General features: G+C 38.8%; 1 protein-coding gene and 1 pseudogene across 1 annotated transcript in view; one reads left to right on the plus strand and one right to left on the minus strand.

Moving 5' to 3' along the window:
• CFTR (cystic fibrosis transmembrane conductance regulator (ATP-binding cassette sub-family C, member 7)) overlaps positions 1-23,947 on the plus strand; it is a 177,326-nt gene that overhangs the window by 19,538 nt on the left and 133,841 nt on the right. Inside the window, exons 3-8 of the mRNA XM_006882697.1 lie at positions 4,982-5,197; positions 10,024-10,113; positions 11,689-11,852; positions 14,138-14,263; positions 19,721-19,967; positions 22,190-22,282. Coding sequence (XP_006882759.1) covers positions 4,982-5,197; positions 10,024-10,113; positions 11,689-11,852; positions 14,138-14,263; positions 19,721-19,967; positions 22,190-22,282 — 936 coding nt within the window. The remainder of the gene's footprint in view (positions 1-4,981; positions 5,198-10,023; positions 10,114-11,688; positions 11,853-14,137; positions 14,264-19,720; positions 19,968-22,189; positions 22,283-23,947) is intronic.
• On the minus strand, positions 2,852-3,268 carry LOC102846054 (annotated as a pseudogene).

Genomic DNA, 23,947 nt, shown 5'->3' on the forward strand with positions numbered 1-23,947 from the left:
TTCCCAAAGGACTGTCCTTCATAGATTAGTCTAGGTATCAGTTACCATTGTTTTCCTCTTCTGAATAAAAAATCAGGTGATACCTGTAAATGGTTCCATTGTAAATATTAGAAGGACATGCTGCTTAAGACAGATTAGTGAGAACCGTACAAGAGGGAGTTGTTACGGTGGTGATTTTGTCCTTGAGTCATAACCGTTCTGTATTGTGGTGATGTTGATATGAATTTGTTGTTTGCAGATGATATTATTAGATAGTTCTCTACCAAAAAGATACCTTCTTTTTCCTCCCAGTGCATATGTGCCCACCCAGAGAGTATTACAAATATCTTCATTAAAAGGCAACTGTTGTTCAAATGCTAGGTGCAATGTCCTCATTGGTTTGAACAAGACTACAACAATACCGCTCTATAATACAAGTAGCTCAGTTAGATTAATGCAGATCTTACTCCGCCCCCCCCCAAAATAGATTGCAACTAAGCAACAATTTAGTATATGTGGCAACAACCATTTTACCCCAAAGTAGGGCAATGGGCAAATAACCAGATCATTCATATGACTTCTCTTTCTCTCATTGCCATAGACCCACAACGAACTCTTAGCTGATCCTCCAGCAGGTTTTCAGAGACTGTAAATCACGCAGGAGGATATTGCCCGTTTTTCTTCTGTGGAGCGACTGGTGGATTCAAACTGTCAGAGACGTGCTGGTCACCTTTGGGTTAGCAGGGCACCTCCCTACCTACCCACTAAGCCACCAGAGCTCATTCGTATGATGCAGAGTGTTAAACAAGTAAATGAGGCTGTACACATGCAGTAGGGGCGAAACATCATACATACAATTTTAAGCATAAAGAAAGCAGATAAAAGCATGTTATGGTAGCCATTATATAAGATTTAAAACTTAAAAAACAGTTGTTTGTATTCTAAGGATAAATGTACATGTAATCAGAGCACGTTGCTGTACAGAGGTAACTCGTGGTTGCTGTGATGCTGAACACTGTGACTGTGATATGCCAGTCGTGGTAATGGGCACCCATGGTGGACAGTGTTGGCTGGAGCTTCCCGACTAAATTAAGCCTGGAAGCAGGAGAGGCATCCACTTCCGAAATGGCTTGCCTCCGGAAACTCTGTACGAACAGTGATCAGGCTGTTCATTCATAGGGTTGCTATGAGTCGTCTACGACTCGATGGCATTAAATAACAACAACAACAATCAGAGCACAGGGCATGTGTGAGATGATGAATTTGCTCAAGTAGTACTTTCTGCACTATTTATTTTATATTGATATGCATACAATATGCGCTACTTATTTTTAAAGCCAGTATTTGGCATTTAAGGTATATTATCACAATTTTTTGTGGGGGGTCAGGTGAAAGAGGTTTTATTTTTTTGTACTTGTCAGGGTTTTAAAATTATTGTATTTAGAATATGGCTATTGTGAGTCAAAAGAGTTATAATATCCTTTTTTTTGCCACCAGTTTGAAACTTTTAAAAAACTTTAAATCTTATCATTATGTTGGTATACAAAGTTAATTTGAAGTGAGGTACTGTGTAAGTTTCAGATATTGAATGAACATCTGTACAAAGCAGGTAGATGTGCTTAGAGATCTCTTTCTGAAAAGTCAGCTGCTGAAATCCCTTGTAGACCACAATTCTCCTCTGACATACCTGTGACCGACCACCTTGTGTCCAAACTGGCTTGATGACAGCAGGCTAAGATCCTTTGTGAGGATATGAGGAGATAAAACAGAGGAAAATCATAGTCATCTCTTGAGAATGGGAAGGCTGGTGTTTTTGGGCACTTGAGGTTTAGAAAACATAATCTAAGGAATTGGAAAGGCAGATTGAGGAGAGAGTTGCTGAACAATTTTGGGGAGCCCAACCAAGCTTGAATATGTGAATTTGGGATGGAGCCAATCAGTGTAACATCATTTCTCTTGAAGGTTTAGCATTCAAACCCTCCTTTACTTCTTCTTTCCTTTTGAAGGCAATTTAATAAGATGTGTGAAAGTTCAACGATCTGGGTTCAAACCTCTGAGTTCAGGAGGAATAGTCATGTGTCTGATAGAGAATAGCGATGAATCCACACAAGCTCATTGTCTTTGAGTTGGAACCAACTCATGGCTGAGTCCCCTGTGAGTTTTCAGAGGCTGTAAATCACACAGGATGAGATTGCCTGGCTTTCTTCTTGATGCTCCATGAAGTGCCACATTTGGGCAAGCAGTGCAGCTCACCATATAGGGATGAATGGTCAGTTAAGGACATTGATCGATAAACTACAAAACACAACTCTGACCCTCCTTTGCTGACTCACAGATACAGAGCAGTTGATGAGTCATTGGAAACGGACCTGAGGGTGAAGTTGGCTGGCAGCCTCCTCCTTTGAAGTTTGTTCCCATTTTAGATTAGGAAAGTATTAGTAGTGGAAGTGACTATCTTTAAATGTCAAAGCATTTTAAAGACTAATGTGAACCTGACCTATGCCATGGTAGTTTCGGTTACTTTCTATACATGTGAAAAGTGAACAATGAATATCAAAGAAGGATGGATGCTTTTGAATTGTGATATTGGCAAAGAGTACTAAGTAAACATTAACTGCCAAAAGAACAAAATGTTATCTTAGAAAATGTATAATCAGCCTGTTTGCTAAAAGCAAGGATGGTGAGACTTTGTCTCACATACTTTATTGGTGTTTTTTTTTTTTAAAGTTTTCACCTTTAATGAAATGACTTTGGAAAAAATGTACATTTTCACGACACCGCAACTACAATTTCAGGAGTCACAGTAAGATACACAGAATTCTACCAATTCCATAATTAATATGACTGCCAATATCTCTAGCAGTTATTTCACTTACATGGCAAACAAAATTTAAAAAGCAACCATCAAATAAAAGAGAACCATAGCTTCAGACAAGGCAAATCCCAGGAGAGCGTCTGAGCACAGCTGCCACTTCAATGAAGGGTTTCTGGCACAGCCAATGCTGAGGCAGCCAAAGACAGTCCCAACACCAGCACCAGCCACTCTTACTGCTGCAGCTCCTGCACCAATAAATTTGGCAGCAGTATCAACCAATGTCTCTGCTGATTGCACTGGTTTGAAACTCCCTTTGAATTAGTGGAGACACACTGTTCTGAGCCCCACTCAACACTGCTGAGTCCTTCTAGCTTCTGGTCGCGAGAACACTGATGCAGTAATTGGTCTACATGCAGCCCTTCATCCAGCTCGTATCAGAGCTGGGGTGCAGGTGAGACTGGCGCAGGCAAACATCTTAAACTCTTTGGAGGCGCAGCTGGAGGACATGGGTGGCAGGTGAGGTGGGCTCCTTTCTCGCTTACTCCCTTTCTCCATGGTGGCAGAGGTCGAAGTAGCTGGTGTGTCACATACTTTGAATATGTTATCAACAGGGTCCAATGCCTGAATAATTATGGACAACATACTTGGAAAAGTAGATGGTTGTTGAAAGGGAGGAAGACTCTCAGTTAGACAGATTGAAAAAATGACTAGAGTTGTGGTTTTAAGCACAGCAGAGATTGTGAGAATGGTAGATGATTGGGCAAGATTTTGTTTGGTTAAACTTAGCGCTGAGTTGGCATCACCCAAACTAACAAAACAGCTTGGTGGGCTGGCTTCTCCCTTCCTATTGCCAGCACTTCTTGCCTTTGGAAGCAATGTGCATCCTGGGAATAACACTACTACTGCTGCTCTAAATGGCTCTGAAAGCCCTACTTTGAAGGTGTATCAACTCACCTTGCTTTGCCTCTGTGACCTCTGGATTTGGCTTTTTCATTTGCAAAATCAGAATTAATAATGCCTACTTTAATTGCTAATGTTGTCATGGAAATCAAAGTGCCAAAGGGATGTTAAGAGTTAATAAGTGACTCCAAAACCCAGGCCTTTACTTTATCATCGCTATTTAATAGCTTCATTTTTAGAGAAGCTCTGCAGGTGCTGTTTGAACCCACCAACCTCCCTGCAAAAGATGAGAGGGTCTTCTTCCATAAAGACTTACAGCCTTGCAGGAGACTTGGTGCTGTCGAGACTTCATGCTGCTAACTCAGAGGCTGGCACTTCAAGCCTTCCAGCTGTTCTGTATGAGAAAGATGTAGCAGTCTGCTTCTGTGCTTTGCAGAAGCAGCGTTAGGTGTTTTGTGTTTTTTTTTACAGAAGAGATTTATAACATTGGGAATCCCATGGGGCAGATCTACCTGTCCTATAGGGTGACCCGGAGTCAGAACTGACTCCAAGACAATTTAGCTCTGGTGGCGTAATAGTAAGGACCTGTGCTGCCAACCCTAGTATCCAGAATATTAAAAATATCCAGGGGTGAGGATGGGGTGTGTGTGTTAATGATAAGGTCCACAATTTGGTAGGTGGAGGGAGGGGTGGGTAAAGGAAATGGGAAGCATCCAGTGTGAAAAACAATGTATACAAACTTTATAAGGAAACTGGTAGAAAATAAAAATTTTATTTTTTAAAAAAAGATAAAATAACCAGCTGTGGAAAAAATAACATCAAGAGTATCAGGCGTAACATTTCTTTCTAAGTTCATTTTGAAATCCAGCTATAAAATGGAAAGGATCTGGTGTGAAGAACAATGTACTCAAATTTTACAAATAAACTAGTATAAAAAAATAATGTAAAATAGGACATATATAAATTATTGTATGAAACACAATGCAAATGAAAGATTATATAAGACAATGTATATGAATGAAACATACTGTAAAGATGTTATTATATGAAAATAAATAAAAAATATTTTAAAAATCCCACTATAGAGGTGAGTGGTATGCTTCCTAAATGTTAAATTCTTGAAACTCCTGTGGGACAGTTTCACATCACACACATGTGTCCTTGTGAAATGGAACCAGTTTGATGACAGCTAACAACAACTTAAGATGAAACTTTGTTTTGAGATCATTGGCTATTTTATAAGAGGGAAGTAAAACTTCCAAGCCCTGTCTTTTTCTATTTTTGCAGGAAGTCACCAAAGCAGTCCAGCCCCTCTTACTCGGAAGAATCATAGCTTCTTATGATCCGGATAACAGGGAAGAGCGCTCCATTGCCATTTACCTGGGTGTTGGCTTGTGTCTTCTCTTCGTGGTGAGGACGCTACTCCTACACCCCGCCATCTTTGGCCTCCATCACATCGGCATGCAGATGAGAATAGCAATGTTTAGCTTGATTTATAAGAAGGTAATGATCCTTCCTTGCCCTCATGGATAAGGTGGTAATGGGAGCAACAGAAACTGAAATCAATTTAATAACCAATGTCTGAAATAAATGGATGGAACAAGTAATCTTTCTACTTTTTCTTGATATGCAAGATTATGTTAGCCAATAATGATTGAGCACTTCCTATACAGTTGCTATGTTGTAGTTTCTTTGTTTTAATTACTGTTGTTGTTGTATGTGCTGTCGAGTTACCTGTGACTCGTAGCGACCCTATGTACAAAAGCCCTAAACTCTGCTCTGTCCTGTGCCAATCGCACTGCCTCTGACACATCCATCTGGATTACCCCAGTCACTGAATCAATTCACCTCATAGAGGGTCTTCCCCTCCTGCACTGGTTATACTATTATTTTGAGGGATCCATCATTTCTCATTAAAAGTCTCAGCCTCATGAAACACCATCTCCTAGTAAAATGCCATGTCAGAAAAGAGTTAATATGCAATTAGTGGTGATAAACTGCACTGTAATCTCAAAGGTACATGGTTCAAATCCACCAACTGCTTCCCGGGAGAAGGATGGACAATCTCCTGTCTCTGAAAACCCATTAGAGAGTCAGTTATGTGTCAGTTCCGACTCAATGATACACAATAACGATAACCCTAGCAATTAAAATTTTCTGTTTCCTAGTTGTGATGGAGTATGATATCTCCTCTTATTTGTAGATACTTTTTGTCATGCTGTGCATATATGCTTCAGCCATAGGAACCTACTCCACTTTTTTTGGTATGTATTGGCAGCAGACTAAGTTATTAAAGTGACTTCGTGATTCAGGAGAAATCAGCCAAAAATTTGGTTACCCAACAAACAGAATTTAAACTCATTTCAGTCATGTTGGCTTCCTCTGACCTGATGTGTTATAAGTCGACATGTAACCTTTTAGATCTACCAAGTGATTATGAAAAGCCATTGAAGTAATACTTTGGATAATGCTTGTTCCTTTTTTTAAATTTCCTCAATGTTAAAACTTTATGCATATGACATTTAAGGACATTGGAGCTGAAAACCACCTTTAGTAGATAACACACAAGACTTCTATCTCAGGTACATGCAAGGTCAGTTATACTATAAAACTTTAATAGCCTTATTTTATTGGTCAGAAAAGAATTTTATACAGGCAGACAAAAAAAAAGTGGGGTCTATAATTTAATAAAATCAGCCGTAGTTTCAGCAATGCACAGTTATCAGGAAAACATGACTAGTAAGTAAACAAAAGTTTCTTTGATCCAAACATGTTTGGAAATTTCTGAATGAGAGGATTAGATCTAATTTGGAAAGTAGACTAGTCACAGTGTATCCATGAACATTTGCTATCATGAAGGATTTCTAGAAAGTGCTCACTGTAAGGAAAACACTAATAGCTAATAATATGCACAATATGCATCTAAGTGGTTCAGGTTTGTTTTCTGATCTTCCCTCAAATTCTGTGTGATAGTTGGTATTATCACCCATTAAAGAACTGCCATGGCTCAGTGGTTAAGAGTTTGGCTGTAACCTTGAAGATTAGTGGTTGGAGACACCTTTTGTGAGACAAACATATGGCAGTCTGCTCCTTTAGAGACTCTAGCCTTGGAGACCCTATGAGGAAGTTCTGCTCTATTCTATAGAGTTGCTATGATTCCATGACTATGGATTTTATAAGATTGAGATTGTTAACAGCTTTAGTTTGCTTGGCTCCACAGTCAACACTCTTGACACCAGCAGCCAGGAAATTAAAAGATGGGAAAGTCTGCTGTTAGGGACCTCTCCAAAGCACTGAGCAGTGATGGTGTCACTCTAGATACTAAGGCCTTGGTCTTTGCAATCACTTGCAATGTATCAGAGAGCTGGACAATGACTAGGGAGGATAGAAGGAGCATTGATGCCTTTGAGCTGTGATGTTGGAGAAGAGTATAGAATATACCATGGACTGCTAAGAAAACAAACAGGAGAGGGTGAAACCAGACTGATCCTTGGAGGCAAGGATGCTGAAGCTTCATCTGACATACTTTGGACGTGTTGCAAGGAGGGAGCAGTGCTTGGAGAGAGATGTCATGCTTGGGAGGGTGGAGGGACAGCACAGGAGAGGAAGGCCTTCTATGAGGTGGATTGATTCAGTGACTGGGGTAATGGGGGTAGGTGTGTCTAAGACAGTGAGATTGGCACAGGATAGAGCAGGGTTTAGGGCTGTAGTACATAGGGTTGGTATGAATTGCAGGCAACTCGACAGCACATAACAACAACAACAACAATATTTCACAAAAAAGTCTAAAAAGTAAAGAAACTTGTGAAAAAATTACTTTAGAACATCTGAAAATAGGTGAAACACAGCCCCTGAAATGGCACATTTTCCAATTAACATGGGTAAAAAGAGAAAATGAATGCTCAGACAACCTTAATAAAGGTAAACAGCTACCAAGAAAGAGAGGAGTGGAATATTTTAAGCCAAAAGGAAGATAACATTAAATAAAACACAGATTGGTTTTTAGATCTGTCTCTGTATAATGATTTAGCTCACATATGTGTTGTTTTTAAGTGTCATCAAGTCGCAAGCGACTCATAGCGACCCTATGAAGCAGAGTCCTAGACACTTGGGTGTCTTTCATCCTCTCTCCAGGTTCATAGGGTTTCCGGAGGCAAGCTATTATGGAAGTGGATGCCACTCCTCCTTCCAAACTTGTTTAATCGGGGAGCTCCACCCCACTCTCAGTCCACATTGGGTAGCCAGCCATTAACGCATTTGACACATTCGTGTCACAGTGTTCAGTCTCACAGCAACCACAAGTGACCGCAGGATGGCAACTTGTACACCAGGGCTGTACGACCTAGAGGAATGTCTGAACAAAAACAATGAAAGAATGGCCTGAGGGCCACAGGCCCAAGGGCCCTTTTTGGCTTGAAGCCACTGCTGCCTCCAACCCAAGGCCAAGCGTGGCTTCCCTGGCTCCTGGAGGCAGAGCCACCTTTCTCCAGAGACTGTCACAACACAACACAACACCACACCTACGTACACAGCACCATGCTCTCTGGCCAAAGGATCACAGCCACCCTGGGTGGAGCAAACCTGGGCGATTATGGCAGTCTCCTCCCTCCTCTTCTCCTTTTTTGGCTTGAAGCCACTGCTGCCTTCAACCCAAGGCCAAGCGTGGCTTCCCTGGCTCCTAGAGGCAGAGTCGCCTTTCTCCAGAGACCGCCACAACACAACACAACACAACACAACACCCACATACACAGCACCATGCTCTCTTAGCTTACATATAGAAATATTTATGCTTTTAGATCAAGAAAGCATTGATGAAAATTAGGCCTATCATATCTGTTGTTCCTTTTCAAACTTGAATGTGCATTCTTGTCTATTTTATTGAACCTCTTTGCTTTCACTTACTGTCCCTCATCACCACATGGTGCTGTACAAATCTTTCTTCTCTCTAAAGCGAATCTTTCTTAGCTCTTCTTAGATCTTGTCAATTTTCATGTCTAATCAGCTTCATTTTCTTGAAAGCTATCTCTAACCCTCACAGTGTTTCAAATTTTGTAATAGAACATGTTTTATTTTGTTCCCAAGTCTGGTGACTATGATACCTTTATGATTCACTTTAAATGGTGAATCTATACACAAACTGGGTGTAGCTTTGCCTACAAATCTCAAGAATACCGATAAATAAAGCTGACGAATAATTACTGAATGCTTACTTACTTATCGCTACAGATCTAGATTAAGCCACATAGGGAACTCAGAGTCACTCACACCAGCCTACTTACTACTAAACCACGTTCAATCCAGATGGAGAGCTTTTTTCAGCTTCAGATTGCTCTGATCATGTTTTAGGATTAACTACTTTCCTTCCTCCTCCATCTTTGTTTACCTAAACTTTATTCATTCCAGATTCATTCTCTAGTTACACCTCTTCAAAGAAATATTTCCAGTTTTTTCTAGCTAGATGTGTAACCTTTTTATTAACCGTCATATTACTTTGTGTTTCCTTTGACTCATTTGTCTTATCATATTATAATTATCTATGTACTAGATTACCTGGAGGCAGGAATTAAGTTAGTATACATATTCATAACAATCTCTGAAGCATTGAGCAAAGCGATTTACAACTACTGAGTGATAAGTAAATGCTTAAGGGATTGACTTGAAAAACTATGAAATGGACACTTTCCAATGTTGTCTAGTGGCAAATCAATTCTAATTAAATTTTACAGTTAAGGTATTGTTGTAATCTATTAGTCATGATTAAATTATTGACTTTATAATTAATTCTACTTCTATGGTTGCCTTTTTCTTTATAAAACTTAAAGATTTTGCAGTATAATATACTTGCTACTAGATTATTAATGATTCAGTTATTCATAGTAGACTTTGTTTTTATTCTAACAGTAATTTTATTAAAGAAAATCTGTAGAGAACTGCACAAAGAATTTAAGGCCAAAGTTTTCCTTTTGTATGTTTTTGTTTCAGCTCTCAGTAAAGCAAAATGGCAAAAATCCTCACAAAAATACAACTGTGAGATGAATATTTAAGAATAATATAACTACAATTGTAACAGAGAGAAATTATGTATAACTCTCTAGATCCTGGAAAAGAAAGCAGATGCATGAGTCATGCCAGTATAATACATTCTGTGAAAAGGGATATTTATAAACCCAAGAAGATACTAAAGTAGACAGACATAAAATAATTTTTATTAGCTTTATGTAGTAATAATGCCTGTATAGTAACCTAATTTCACTGCTGTATTACAACATTACTTAAAAATGCTTGTCTTTTGTTTATTGATGTCTTCTAACTTCTCGTTTTTCTTTTAGACATTAAAACTGTCAAGCCGTGTTCTAGATAAAATAAGTATTGGACAACTTGTCAGTCTCCTTTCCAACAACCTGAACAAATTTGATGAAGTATGTATCTATCAACTTAATCTTTTGGTCATTGATTTTATAAATCATAAATTCCAGTGCACCCTTTACCTTGGTTACTCAACCAAGCAGTAGGTGGATAATCTGAAGCTATACCCATCCCTACCATCCTTCTATTTCTGAAACTGAGAAAGTCAAATTGTCTATTTGGGGGTCAAGTGGGACCACCCAATCAGACATGCCTCAGGCTGTGTATTTAGTCAAGTTTCTCAAAGCTGAATCTGTGTGAGACCTTGTTTCCTTTAAGTCACTTATTTACTTTGGCTGAATATGATACTCTGAGAAATTCTGGTTCAGTGCTGTCTAGTGTCACACATAAATGCAAGGTCCTTGAGGACAGACAATGTACTTTATTTATCTTTGAATTCCCAGTATTTGACATGGTATTAGTAGTTTCTCTAGTACCAGCTAGAGAATTAAAAAAAATTATTGTTGACCTGAGCATGCATTTATTCTGGATAGTTCTATCAGATGTCATCAGGATTGCAGAGTTGGTTTATTTTGAGGAACCTCTTTCCCCCTTTCTGGGGACCCTCTTTCCTTTATAACATATGTTCTGTACTATTTTTGTCTTATTCAAATAGTATAAAGTCACTGAAGATATTCTCAAAACAATACCTAAAGCATCCTAACTCAGTTTTACTGAATAAATACTTACACATGTTCTATGAATACACTGAGCTAAGGTGTATTCCTTGGAGAATCTTAGCCTATCTGTAGAATGTATCCACATGTTATGATGTGTTTCATCTAATGAACTCTTGGACTTTTACAAAAATTTGACTGGAAATTTTTATTAGAGATTTTAAAACACTGGAGATTTTAAGACATTCTCTGCTGGTGTGTAGGAGTGAGGAATATCTAGGTTCTGTACAGATGAAAACCAGAAAAACAAACAACAAGCAAAAGAACAAAGCAAAGCAAACTGCTGTCAAGTTCATTTCAACCCTATAAAGTAAACTGTCCCATAGAGCTTGTCAGGCTGCAAAGCTTTATGGAGGCACACTGCCACGTCATTCTCGGGGGCAATAACGGCTGGTGGGTTTGAACATTTGACGTTTTCATGAACAGCTGACCATTTTAATCTCTGTAAAGAGTACAGTCAATAAAGCCAATGGAACAGCTCTGCTCTGTGTCACACGGGGTCACCATGAGTCAGAATCTCCTTAATGGCAATGATTTGGGGGATCATTTCATATTCAGAATAAGTTGAACAGAGATAACAATGAGGCAAATAATGGCTCTGTCCTCAGTAATAGCTTCTGAAGCTAGAAAATGTCTGAATACATATTTATTGACTCATTGATTTACTTAATACTTCATGTGAACATGTACAGCTCAATGGCTGTGAACTTGGGCTGCAGCAGTGAAGAGGGAAGTGAGAATCCTCAGTTTGGAATGATGATCTGGTAAACACCCTGTTTTTAATGTGCTTTGCCCTCTAAATGGATCCACTCCCTCTTTCTCTTATTATTCTTCTGTGTGTGCCTATTTGCATATTTTGGGGGGTTGGAGGATAAAAGGCCCCTGTTTTTTTGCTGTGTTTTTGTTCTCCAGGGACTGGCACTGGCACATTTTGTGTGGATCGCTCCGTTACAGGTGGCACTCCTCATGGGACTCATCTGGGAGCTGCTGCAGGCCTTTGCCTTCTGTGGACTCGCCTTCCTGATCATCCTCGCCCTCGTCCAAGCTGGCTTAGGGAAAATGATGATGAAGTACAGGTAGCGGCTCTCTTTCAAAGCTTGAAATTATTTCCCAAAAGTTCATAGTCTTGGAACCAGGCTCACTGTATGCGTTGTACCTTAGTTTACTCCATAACTGTGCTGTGGTTATATACCATCAAGTGGAAATTGGTCCAGGGCTGACCCTCTCACAAGTTTTCAGAAGCAGTAAATCAGATGAAAAGAGAGTCCATCTTACTTCTGTGGTGCAGCTGATGGATTCAAACTCTGTACCTTCCTCTTGGCAGCATAATTCCTTAGCACTGAGAAGGAATCATTGTATTGATTTAAACTGTAGTTTCTGTATTAGTAGGTAGGAGCCTTGGTGGTGCAATGGTTAAGGGCTTGGCTGCTAGCCAAAAGGTCAACGGTTTGAACTTCATAGCTGCGCCTCAGGAGAAAGATGTGGCGGTCAGCTTCCATAAAAGTTTACAGCCTTTGAAACCCAGTGGGCAGTTGTGGGTGAAGTAGCGCTGAGTCAGAACTGACTCAACAGTAAAGGCAGGAGTGAGTTTGGATGTGGGATGTTTCTTAAAATTTTATCAGTGGCTATTTCTTGCTTGTTTATTTATAGAATTTATTCATAAATGGTTTTTAATAATTATGTATATAAAATAGTATACATGCATTGAAACAAATGAGGGAGAGAACAGTTTAAAAACGATATATGATAGGGTATCATAGTTATCACAAGAGTCCAGAATGAAGGTTGCATAGTGGAGTGTACTTGGGGCAAGGGGTAGGGGGGAACTGTATATCAATGAAGGAATTTTACTTTTACTTTTCAAAGAGAGGCGTGAACTGAGGAGGGGGGTAGTTGGGAGGGAGAAAAGTGCAACAATGAATGAATGGAAATACAAAATTTGGTAAATGTTCATTAAAATTAATTAAAAATTTAGACACACGCACAGAAATAGTATACATGTTAAAATTCAGTTCATTTTATATTTATGCATATTTATAATATATAGTATATAATATGTACTATATCAACTCAACTCATCGCTAACCAGTCAGAACCAACTCATAGTTAACCCTCTAGTGGGTTTTCTGAGGCTGTAAATCACACAGGAGGAAACTATTTATCTTTATTCCTTTCTAACTGGATACTTGGTCTACACAATGTAAGATTTAGAGGAAATGGGTAAAACAATGATTCTCCCATAGAAGACAACTAGCTTGTGACAGAGCATGACAAAAATGTGTCCATTTTGAAGCCAGCTAGCTCTCAGCTTGAATTTCATATTATGAACCTTTTCATATGTGACATTACCTCACTGAGTCTCTAGTTTTTGTTTTTTATCTCTTAAACCAAGCTAACACAAGCCTATCATGAAATCATGAAATTTCCATAAGTTTTATAGACTATATATGAAATGAGACTGCTACAGAACCCAAGGGATTCTTTTCATAGTCCTTTTCAACCCTTTATTGCAGATCTTGGAGGACAGAGAGAATTTTTCTCAAAAACTACCCCCCCCCCCCCCAGTGATCATTAGTTTTTATTCTTAGGTTAAGTACCTTTCTTTGTTAGTAAAACTACAGAATTTCTGCATTTAAAAAGAACAGTTCATACACCATTACTAGTAAACAGGAAACTTATAAAATAGTGAACATATAATTGACAAAAACAATTTTGTAAAGGTAAATGCTAGTCCAGGAAAGGTGCATTTCCCTTCCTGGTAAACAGACAGTTTAAGATATAATTTACATATAACTGAGAAAAGCAGTCTCAAAGAGGTAAATACTGATCTAGGAAAGATGCTTTTCCTCTCCTGGTAAATTGTTGTTGTTGTTGATGGCCTTTGAGCACGACTCATGGTGACCCTATGAACAAAAGGCCTGAAGCCTTCTACTACTACGGACATTTATCTAAGTTCATAGGGCTTCCGGAGGCATGTTGTTTAGGAAGTGGATGCCACTCCTGCTTCCAACATGGTAAATAGGCAGTTTAAAGTATTTTACATGAGTAAAGGAATTCTAAGGCAAAGTAACTTGTTTTTCACATAGAGAAAATGGATGTCAGTTTTCTAACTATACTGATATCTAACTGATATTTGAACAACTTTGAATTTATTAATACGATCCCATCAAGACTGTGACAGTGTCTGGCACAGAGGAGGCATTGACTAATTGGTAGCTATTATTTTTGTTCCCATCTGTTTGATAGTGAAATTATAGTAATCTACTTAACTATAAGTGTGATTTTTTTCTTAAAATGATCAATTTTCATGAATAATTTGGCCTGAATTTACCAAGTATTACATTTATCCATTCCTTTACAGAGATAAGAGAGCGGGAAAGATCAATGAAAGATTGGTTATCACCTCGGAAACAATTGAGAATATCCAGTCTGTGAAAGCATATTGCTGGGAGGAAGCCATGGAAAAAATGATTGAAAACCTAAGAGAGTAAGTCCTTACGATGATTTCAGTATAAATAGTCTTCATTTAAAAATGGGATAGTGCAGCGGACTTATTTGCATTACGAGAATCGCCTGCATGTTTGGATAGCTACATAAGTGACTTTATTTGATTAAATAAAGAGCAGGATGCTGTATACTGAAACTTGAACAGGCAGAATAAGTATGCTTCTGTACTAAGTAAACAACTCTCTAATTACTGCATTTCATTATGTTGCTAACCATGACAAATTGGGGGAAATTCCTCCCTTTGGTTAAAATGCATTTTCTTAAAATAACCCATAAATTGTGTTCCTATGAACACTTCAAGCACCGATCTGTGGCCACAAGTAATCAAAGCCGCCTCATAATGAACCTCAGATAACCTCACTGTCACTGATTAGTCATGCTTATGTTCCGTTTAAAGGGGGGGGGGAAATAAAGAAAGGAAACAAAGAATACAGCACAGCCTAAGAAATGGTTACTAAGCTAAACTTGGGTAAAATTTAAGGCTGATTATTTCTATAGTCATGAAACCATTTCTTCTTTAGTCATACTATGCTTTAGAAATCACAATCAAAGATTCTAGGAGATTCAGAGTCAGTAGACATATCCTTTAAGGAAGTCTGTTAAAGGCATAATTTTAGGATACTTAGAATGAGATGGGAATATATTCTGAACTAAGAGTGCTTGCTAGGATAATGTGCATACTTGTTGTCAGGAATTCAGGCTGTTGGCTCCAAGAGATGATGGTAACAGAGATGCAGGTGTGTGATTGCAATAACAAAAGGACTGCTGAAATGTTAAGTCCTTTGCCATGTAAATAGAAAGACTAAAAGAGTATTTATTTCCTAAACATGCATCTTGGCCACCTGCTTTTGTTATGCCTTTCATGGCAAATCCAGGAAAGGAATGGCATTTTTCTTTTCAGAACATCCTTTATGATGGTGAGGGATTGTTTAATTGGTAGACACTGTTATGTTATTTTCATTAACAGGAAGTGTCCAATGACATGTCTCTCTTTGGCCAGTCTTAACCCTATGAGTATCCTCTTGGAACCCTGAGGTGGTTATTAGACAATCCAGTTCTTTCAGGCCTCACTGTAAATTCATGACCAGGTCATCTTGGTGATGGCTTGCTTTGATTTGAAGATTTCTCTCTCTCTTCCTCAAAATATGAAATCCATCCTTTCCACTGTTTTTTCAGTATGACCAATTCTTGTAGAAAATGTTTAGTTATAACTTGTTTAAGCTGGTTCCTTAATCTGGCATGAAATTGTTAACTGAAAAGACTGCAAAGTGCTGACATAAATATGGGAAAATAAGAATTGCTTCTCCTCAATAGAGCAAATATAATGTTCTAGAAGAGATTGTCAGGATGCATTTCAACAGAGCAGTTTCTTTGGCCTGAGCTGCTGGTGAACTGGGCAAAGGGCTGCACAAAACTCTCTGCAAATCTGTTCTTTTATTGCCCTTTGGTAATAAATTCACTTTTTTTTTAAATAAGAAACTGATAAAAGTGTTTTTATGGCTCCTAATGCGTTAGTAACTTTATTATGGAGAGAACAACTTTCTGGATGCTTTCTGTAAATGTTCTTGTTCAATTTCCAGGCCCTCCTATTTGTCTTTTCTAAATGGTCATTGATTTTTTTTTGTTGTTATCAAAGTCTATGTCCGTAAGAATTTTGACAAGTTTTGTAACATTATTTTTGTAAAATGGCATTTTCTAGCATTTTAAATATTCACCTTACCAGAGCTCTGGTGGCCTAGTAGGAAGGGATTTACGCTGCTAGCCAGAAGGCAGTTCAGATTCACCACCTTCTCTTTGGTAGATAAGCAGTCTCCTCCAGTGCTGTTTTCAGCATCTGGAAACCCACTCGAGGGTCAACTAGAAGTTGGTTACAACTTGTTAGAAATGAGTCAATGCTGTCATTTCAGGGTGGACTAGTCCCTGGAGAACGACATTATACTTGGAAATGTAGAGTTAGCAAAATTAAGAAAGACCTTCAAAAGTAGATTGACACTATGGCTGTATCAATGGGATTAAGCAAAACTGAGACTGTGAGAAGGCAAATGATGGGGCAGTGTTTTCTTCTTTATGCAGGGCAGACATGAGTTGGAACCAATTCAATGGTACCTATCAACAACAGTCAATTGTATTCTTTTTTCTATTGAGGAGAAAAGACACCCATTATAGATTCTAATAAAGGACCTCTGATGCAATGTTATTTAATTCTGACAACAACTTTGAAATGGACGTGTTGAATTTAAGTTTGAATTCACAAGCTGCACTTTCGGAGAAATGTGGGCAATCTCCTCCTGTACAATTTATTGCCTCTGAAAACTCACTGGCACTTCAGACCTGGTTGATTCCGACCCAGGTACATAGCAGCAACAACAATACTTATTATTAATGCAAATTCTATCTATAACATCAAAGGGAAGAATAATTCACTGAAGATGGTAACATCTTCAGAACAGGTCAGATTTCAAACCCAAGTTAGAGTCCAAAGCTCTCTCATCACAAACTGAAATAGGCAAACATTAGACCTTGAGTCACAGGCTTGTTAGGCAGATTGAAATCCACTTACCTCATCAACGTGCTCACTATTAGCAAGCAAAAGAGGATAAAATCGACACAAGAAACTGCCTCAAAATTAAAGCCATGTGTGCATCAAAACCTTTATCAATAAGGTGAAAAAAAGAAAAACACCCACAGACTGGGAAAAGAAAACATTGGCAACATTTCAGACACCAGTCTCAGAACTAAAGTTTACAGAATATGATTCAATGGCACCTAACAACAATAAAAGAACAGCAGAACCTCCACAAGAAAATGACTGATGACCCAATCACAAAGTAGGCACAAGACACGAGCAGTCTTTTCACAAACGAGGGCATATGAATGACCAACAAACACATGAGGATATGTTCAGTGTTATTTTCTTAAAAATATTTTGAACAAAAAGGTTTCCCTTGACCTTTGCATTTGAGCATGAAAATGCTGTTTTGTGGACCTGGTGCCTGCTGTTTCCCTGCACTACATCAAGCAAGGCCCAGCAGCAGCTGCCTCGCAGCCAACGAAGTCAGGCTGGAGACTAAGGTGTGTCTGATCCAGGCTATAGTGTTCACAATTGCATGCTACACATAGGAGAGCTGGACAGTGACTAGGGATGATAGAGAATTGATGGCTTTGAGCTGTGGTGCTGAAGAAGAGTGTTGAGTATACCATGGACTGCTAGGAGAACAAACAGAGGAGAGGGTGAAGCCAGAATGCTCCTTGGAGTCAAGGATTCTGAAACTTCATCTGACATACTTTGGACATGTTGTAAGGAGGGACCAGTCCTTGGAGAGGGACATCACGTTTGGGAAAGTGGAGGAACAGCATAGGAGAGGAAGACCCTCAATGAGATGGATCAATTCTGTGATTAGGGTGGTGGGAGTAGGTATGTTGCAGACAATGAGTATAGAGCAGGGTTTAGGGCTCTTGCACATAGGGTCGCTATGAGTCTCAAGTGACTCAACGACACATAACAATAACAACAACAACAACAACAATTATCTCCTGCCATCAAATCAATTCTGCCTCATGAGCACTTGCCTTAAGGTTGACAAGACTGTAATCATCTCCTTTTTATAAGAAGAATTTGCTTCCTTTTGGTGCTATAGAGCTGCTGGTGGATTCAAACCTTTATCCTTTTGGTTAGCTGCCCAACATGTAACACACCTAATGTGCTATGCCACTGGGGCTCTTTGCTGTAAAGAGTTGTTTTTGTTAGATGCCATTGAATTGACTATGACTCATAAATAGTAAAAGCTCCCACCCCTTTGAACAGCAGATCTAAACCTTGCCCTTTCTCAAACCGTCCTCAGAATCTCTAAAATGCTTGAGTCTTATTTCAGTCATGGTGTCAATCCATCGTGGTGAGAGTCTTCTTCTCTTGCTCTCACCCTCTGCCTTTTCTAGCTTGATGTCTTTCTCAAGACTGGCCTCTTCTATACTCTGTAAAGAACTGTTATTATGAGGTGCCATCAAGTTGACTATGGACCCTGTGAGGAACTTTGACCTATAAGGGGCCATCCTAGAAAACCCTATGGGACATTCAACTCTGTCACAATGAGTCATTCTTAATTGAAAATGGACTCAGTGGCACCAAACACCACCACCATGTTTATGTGAAAGGAAACAAAAGTTCCTATTTGTCATTCATACTAGATGATTAAACTAAAATACAACTGCAAATAGTTACAGAAAATGTGAGCGAGAAAGGAGAGCACATGTATTCTCCTAACTTTACAGGAACCACCTGTCAAACAATCATTTGGATCCTTTATAAACAAACAAATAAACAAAACCAAGATTCTGGAACTTTTCCTGTGGCCTGACTTGATCAGTCTCTGGAAAATGGACTTGGCAGTCTATATTTAAACACATTTCTCAGATGACTTGTACCTATGCTGAGGGTTACATTTCCTGAGGAGCATATAACTTTTGCTCTCAGCTGTTTACAGGATGATCTTAGGTTTCAATTGCTTGGTGATGCTTTGGACACCATTGTTAATGATCTGCTTCGTTTGCAAAATTGTCCTCATTTTCACTCTTAAGACACCACCAAAGCAACAAAAATTATCCATGTCATAAAGCTTAAAAAATAATAGTGAAGTGAATAAGGACATAAAAATATTGGAATAGTAGTGTTGATAAAAGGGAGCGATAAGACACTGTGCTGCAATCCTGAAGGCATGTGGTTTGAATCCATGGGAGAAGGATAGCCAATACCTTCCTGTGCAATTAACTGCCTTTGAAAACCCACTGGAGGGTCAGCTATGGGTCGGTTCTGACTCAACAGTACACAACAAAAAATGTTGATAATATCTGGAATTTTAACAATAATAATTTAGCAGGAATGACATCCACTTCCTAAACAATATGCCTCAATGAACTTTGAGAAGTGATAAGAGCTATAGAAAAGGGTTAGGTCTTTTGTTTACAGGGTTGCTATAAGTCATGCTCAACTTGACAACAATAAACAAAAACAACAACAAAGATACAATATTCAGATATGTCTAAGAGACTAGTGGGTCTGCTGTGGTCATGTACTGTCAAGTCAAAACCAACTTGTAGCTGATATTCTAATAGGTTTTCAGAGACTGTAAATCACATGAAGAGATTGCCCATCTTTCTCCTGTGGAGCAACTGGTAGATTTGAACTATGTACCTGTGGGTTGGTAGTCCACAGGCTTATTGTTAAGTGTTGCTATCTCATTAAGTGTTACTGCCCCCTTTTTTCTGATATGCTAAGGCCCAGAGAGGTGGCATTGTTGAACCAACGTCACACAGTTTACGTGGGAAGAACGTTAAGACTAGATGCAGGGAGCACAGGCCTCCCACCCCTGCTCAGATCCTCCAAGATGCTTGATGTTTGAACAGTTAGCAGCCCGGATCTTACTTGTTTATTTTTTCTTAGAATAGAGCTGAGCCTGACCCGGAAGGCATCCTATGTGAGGTACTTCAACAGCTCAGCCTTCTTCTTCTCAGGGTTTTTTGTGGTCTTTCTGTCTGTGCTGCCTTATGCACTGCTCAAAGGGATCGGTCTTCGAAGAATATTCACCACCATCTCGTTCTGCATCGTTCTGCGCATGGCTGTCACGAGGCAGTTCCCCTGGGCTGTGCAAACGTGGTACGACTCGCTGGGAGCCATCAACAAAATACAGGTAATGTGTCATAGCTGTGCATCCCATGCAAGGCTTTACAGTAGCTCAGAACAGCTACAGTGGACAGACTCTAGAGATGAGGTCTAGGTCTCAGGCCTGCACAGGGAAATACAGGATTTGCTCCCTTGATGTCTGATTGTGGTCTCTCTTGCTCTCAAGGCTGTGGGCTTGGAAGTGACTCAGAGTGGATCCCTCAGAAGGAGATTGTCTCTTTCCTGAGAAACCTCTGGTGGATTTGAACTGCCAGAGAAACACAGCCTTGGGTTAGCAGCACAACTCCCTACAGACCATGCCACTTAAGCTCCCAGATAACCACTTACAACACCCCAAATGAGCAAAACCACTACTTTCAAACTGTGAGTCCAAATCACAGTGATTCTCCATTGGATTTCTGAGGCTGTAAATCTTTATAGGGAACTTCCCATCTTTCTCCCTCAGAAAGAGCTGTTTGGTGGGTGGATTTGAATCATCAAGTGACCCCTAATTATCCCAGATATTGGTTCTAGTAAACCTGGCAAATGTACAAAAATAACAACCCAAACCCCCAACAGATTTGCCATAAAGTTTTAAAACTTTCTAGCTAATACGACAGACATTCACTTTGGATCTTTCAAAGCATGAATAGCATGATAGATGAGAATGACATTTTATGCCACATTAATTACCATCAAATCCCAGCAATGCCTATGTTGCCACCAACTTTGAGAAGTCCTAGAAACCCAAGGTGAAGAGACTCATTTGTACAAAGCTAACTGAATCACTACCATGAACATGACTGTGGTTATGACTTTATTATGCTTTTTTGAAAACGACTTAAATATCTAACCCAGAAAATATATCACCAATTCATACTTAAAAATGAGGCTGGAGCTGAACCCCTTTTAATTGGCTCTCCTATTACTGCATCAGGTCCAGAGATTAAAAATGCTACATGTGCTCACATATACTTGTATATTTTCAAACATTTGAATTAGTTGCCAGCATTAAGAAAATTAGGACACATTTCATTGCTAATTTATATGAATATAAAGTATGAATATACAAGAATTTTATATTCAGCCTTTTTTGAAGAATTAGCGTCTAGATACACTGTGACCTCCTTTTCTGCTGAGGCAGCCACCTCTTCAGGGGGATTCTTCTCCTCAGTTCATACCAGCCTTCACTCAGCCCCTTTCCTCAATTATGTGACCTGCTGGAACTCTGAAAATACGGAGGTTTGAAATCCGTGATTTACACAAATAAATGACTATAGCTCAGAAACATAGTAGCTCTTGAAATAATTTTATTTTCACCCTTAACCCAATCATAGCCATATGTAAGCGTAATTAGAGACAGCTGTACAACAGAAACAAGCCAGAGACAGTATCCCAGGTAGCGAGGATGACTGAATAGAAATATTGAGAAGCAGATCTTAAAAGTAAAGTTTCTCTTTTGCTTTTCAAAGAGAGGAGCGAACTGGGGGGAGGAGGGTAAAGAAAAAAGTGCAACAATGAATGAATGAAAATCCAAAATCTCTGTAAATGTTCATTAAAATTAATAAAATAACATTTTTTTAAAAAAAGTAAAGCTGAGAGAAAATGAGGGAAACCAAAATAGAGCTAAGACTAGAGAAGAAAAGAAACCCGTGAGACAAGGCCTGTGAGCTATTGTCTGTTACCTCCTAAGGTGAAGTTTTCAGCATGCATCTGGTTTCCACTTTTCCTAAAAATTTCCTGTGGGTCAGACTACCTAACAAAGACTTTTCCCGTACAATTATGGTTTGATGCTTTAAGCCAGTTGCATCAGATTTCCACACTTCTACTTGACCCAGAGAAGTGATGCCATTGGTGCCGTAGTGGGGCCCCAATAAAGAAGAAGGCACCCATGATCTCTGTGACATCAGTGGGTGATCCAGGTGCTTTTAAAAGTCGTCACTCAGGTATAATAGTGGCAAGAAAGTGTTAGTGCAAGAGTCCGTTGTATGTTAAAATAGAATGTACAAAAACAGCTTAATAAAACATTATATTTCAAGAAGGTATTTAAAACATGATGAATCCTAGCGCTTTGCAAATTAATTTCAAAGTCCTTAAAATTATTTTATTAAAATATAGTTTTAAGTTTAATTCATTGTATTAAAATGTAAGGAGAAGTACTCTCATAAAGTAAAATAAATGTGACAAGTTAGTACTCTTATTATTCTGGTTTTCATATTGTGTGTGGTTTTTTTTTCTCTCTTTAAATAGGATTTCTTACAAAAGCAAGAGTATAAGACATTGGAGTACAACTTAACAACGACAGCTGTAATTATGGAGAATGTAACCGCCTTCTGGGACGAGGTTAGAATCTTAAAAAAAATTTTTTTCACTCTAAACGTGTAGACAAATTCTTTGGGAACCTGTTATGGATAGTAAAGCCAGAAATATATCTGGTTGAGGTGGGAAGAGAACCATTTTATTTAGTTTATAAATTATAAATTATGAAATAGAGACCTGGAAATATTAAATACACTATAAAAATCTCTCCCTCCTCCCTCCCCCATGTCAAGCAATTAGTTTCACATAGTTTAGGGAAGAATAGAAAGATCATTGATTTTGGTGTCAGAATTAGGTTTGGATCCTGGGTATTTATATAATACTAATCAGGCTATCTATCTTTGTAGAGCCTTTAACTCCCCATCTATAAAATGGGAGATACTGACATTTATCCTGCAAACTTATTGTAAGGATTATATAAGACAAACCATGTAAGTTATTCAGAAAAGTCCACTTCTGAAATGGCTTGCCTCCGGAAACTCTATGCACGAACAGTGCTCAGGCCGTTTGTTCATAGAGTCACTGTGAGTCGTCTACGACTCAAAGGCATCAAATAACAACATGAATGTAAACATACTTATTTCATAAATGTTGTCTTCTTTATTACATTCTAGTCCGTTAAGAAACATGTCTGAGATATTCCAATATATCGTTTTCTCTTTTTCTTTACTTTCATGCACTATTAAATATCTTCTTACATTCTTTATAAAATAAATTGAAAATATTACCAACAATTTTCAGGCTCCAAGGAAGCAACTGATAGGGTTTTCACCTTTAAAGAGATGAATTAACACAATGACTACAACAGCGGATGTGAGGGTGGCGGAGACAATAGGATGGAGCAGCATAGAGCAAGATTTTGACCAGTTTCACAGGGCCACTGTCAGTCATAACCAACTTGATGGGACTAAAAAGGAGGTGGTGGAGTCTTCATGGTGCAGGGGGTCGCATGTCGGGCTGCTAACAAGAATGTTGGCACTTTGACATCATCAGCTGCTTCCAGGCAGGAAGGTGAGGCAGTCTTTTCTGGGAAAGATCTGTAGTCATGGAAACCAGATGGAGGATCACCATGAGTCAGAAGGGTCTTGATAGCAAGGGGCATGACTTTTGGTTTAAGGAAGCAACATTTGATCATTGAGAACACCTATTCAGTTCTTATTTCCTTATAATTTACATTTCTTGAGCAAATGTAGGCATTACAAATAAATGCCTATTTGTAAATCTTTCATGGTCTCTTAAATCAGATTTGTTTATAAATTACAACTACTAGAGATTCATTTTGTCAATGTTTCCTTTTTTTGTTTTTATTTTTCTACTAGTTAATTTGCAAAATTCAAATACAAATTTGAACCAACTCTTTCAATTTCCTTCATCCCCCCCACCCCTCAAATTGTACAACCCAATGATTAATCCCCCTGCACATTCACATCCTTCTGCTTCCAAGCCTCTCCCACCCTTCCTGGATCTTTATACTCATTCTATAATAATGGTTTTATATAATATTTATCCTTGTGGGACTGAGTTAGTTCACACAGTGTAATACTCTCCAGTCCCTCCCAAGTTAGGTAATAATTTACAAAGTTATTGCAAAACCTCATAACACATATTTTGAGCATGTTGCTAGGAGAGGCTATTCCTTGGAAAGAGATACCATGCTTGGAAAGGGAGAAGTTCAGTAAAAGAGAGGAA

This window comes from Elephantulus edwardii, unplaced genomic scaffold, assembly GCF_000299155.1.
Source record: "Elephantulus edwardii isolate Elephantulus edwardi_28Jun2011 unplaced genomic scaffold, EleEdw1.0 scaffold00022, whole genome shotgun sequence".
Taxonomy (NCBI): Eukaryota; Metazoa; Chordata; class Mammalia; order Macroscelidea; family Macroscelididae; genus Elephantulus; species Elephantulus edwardii.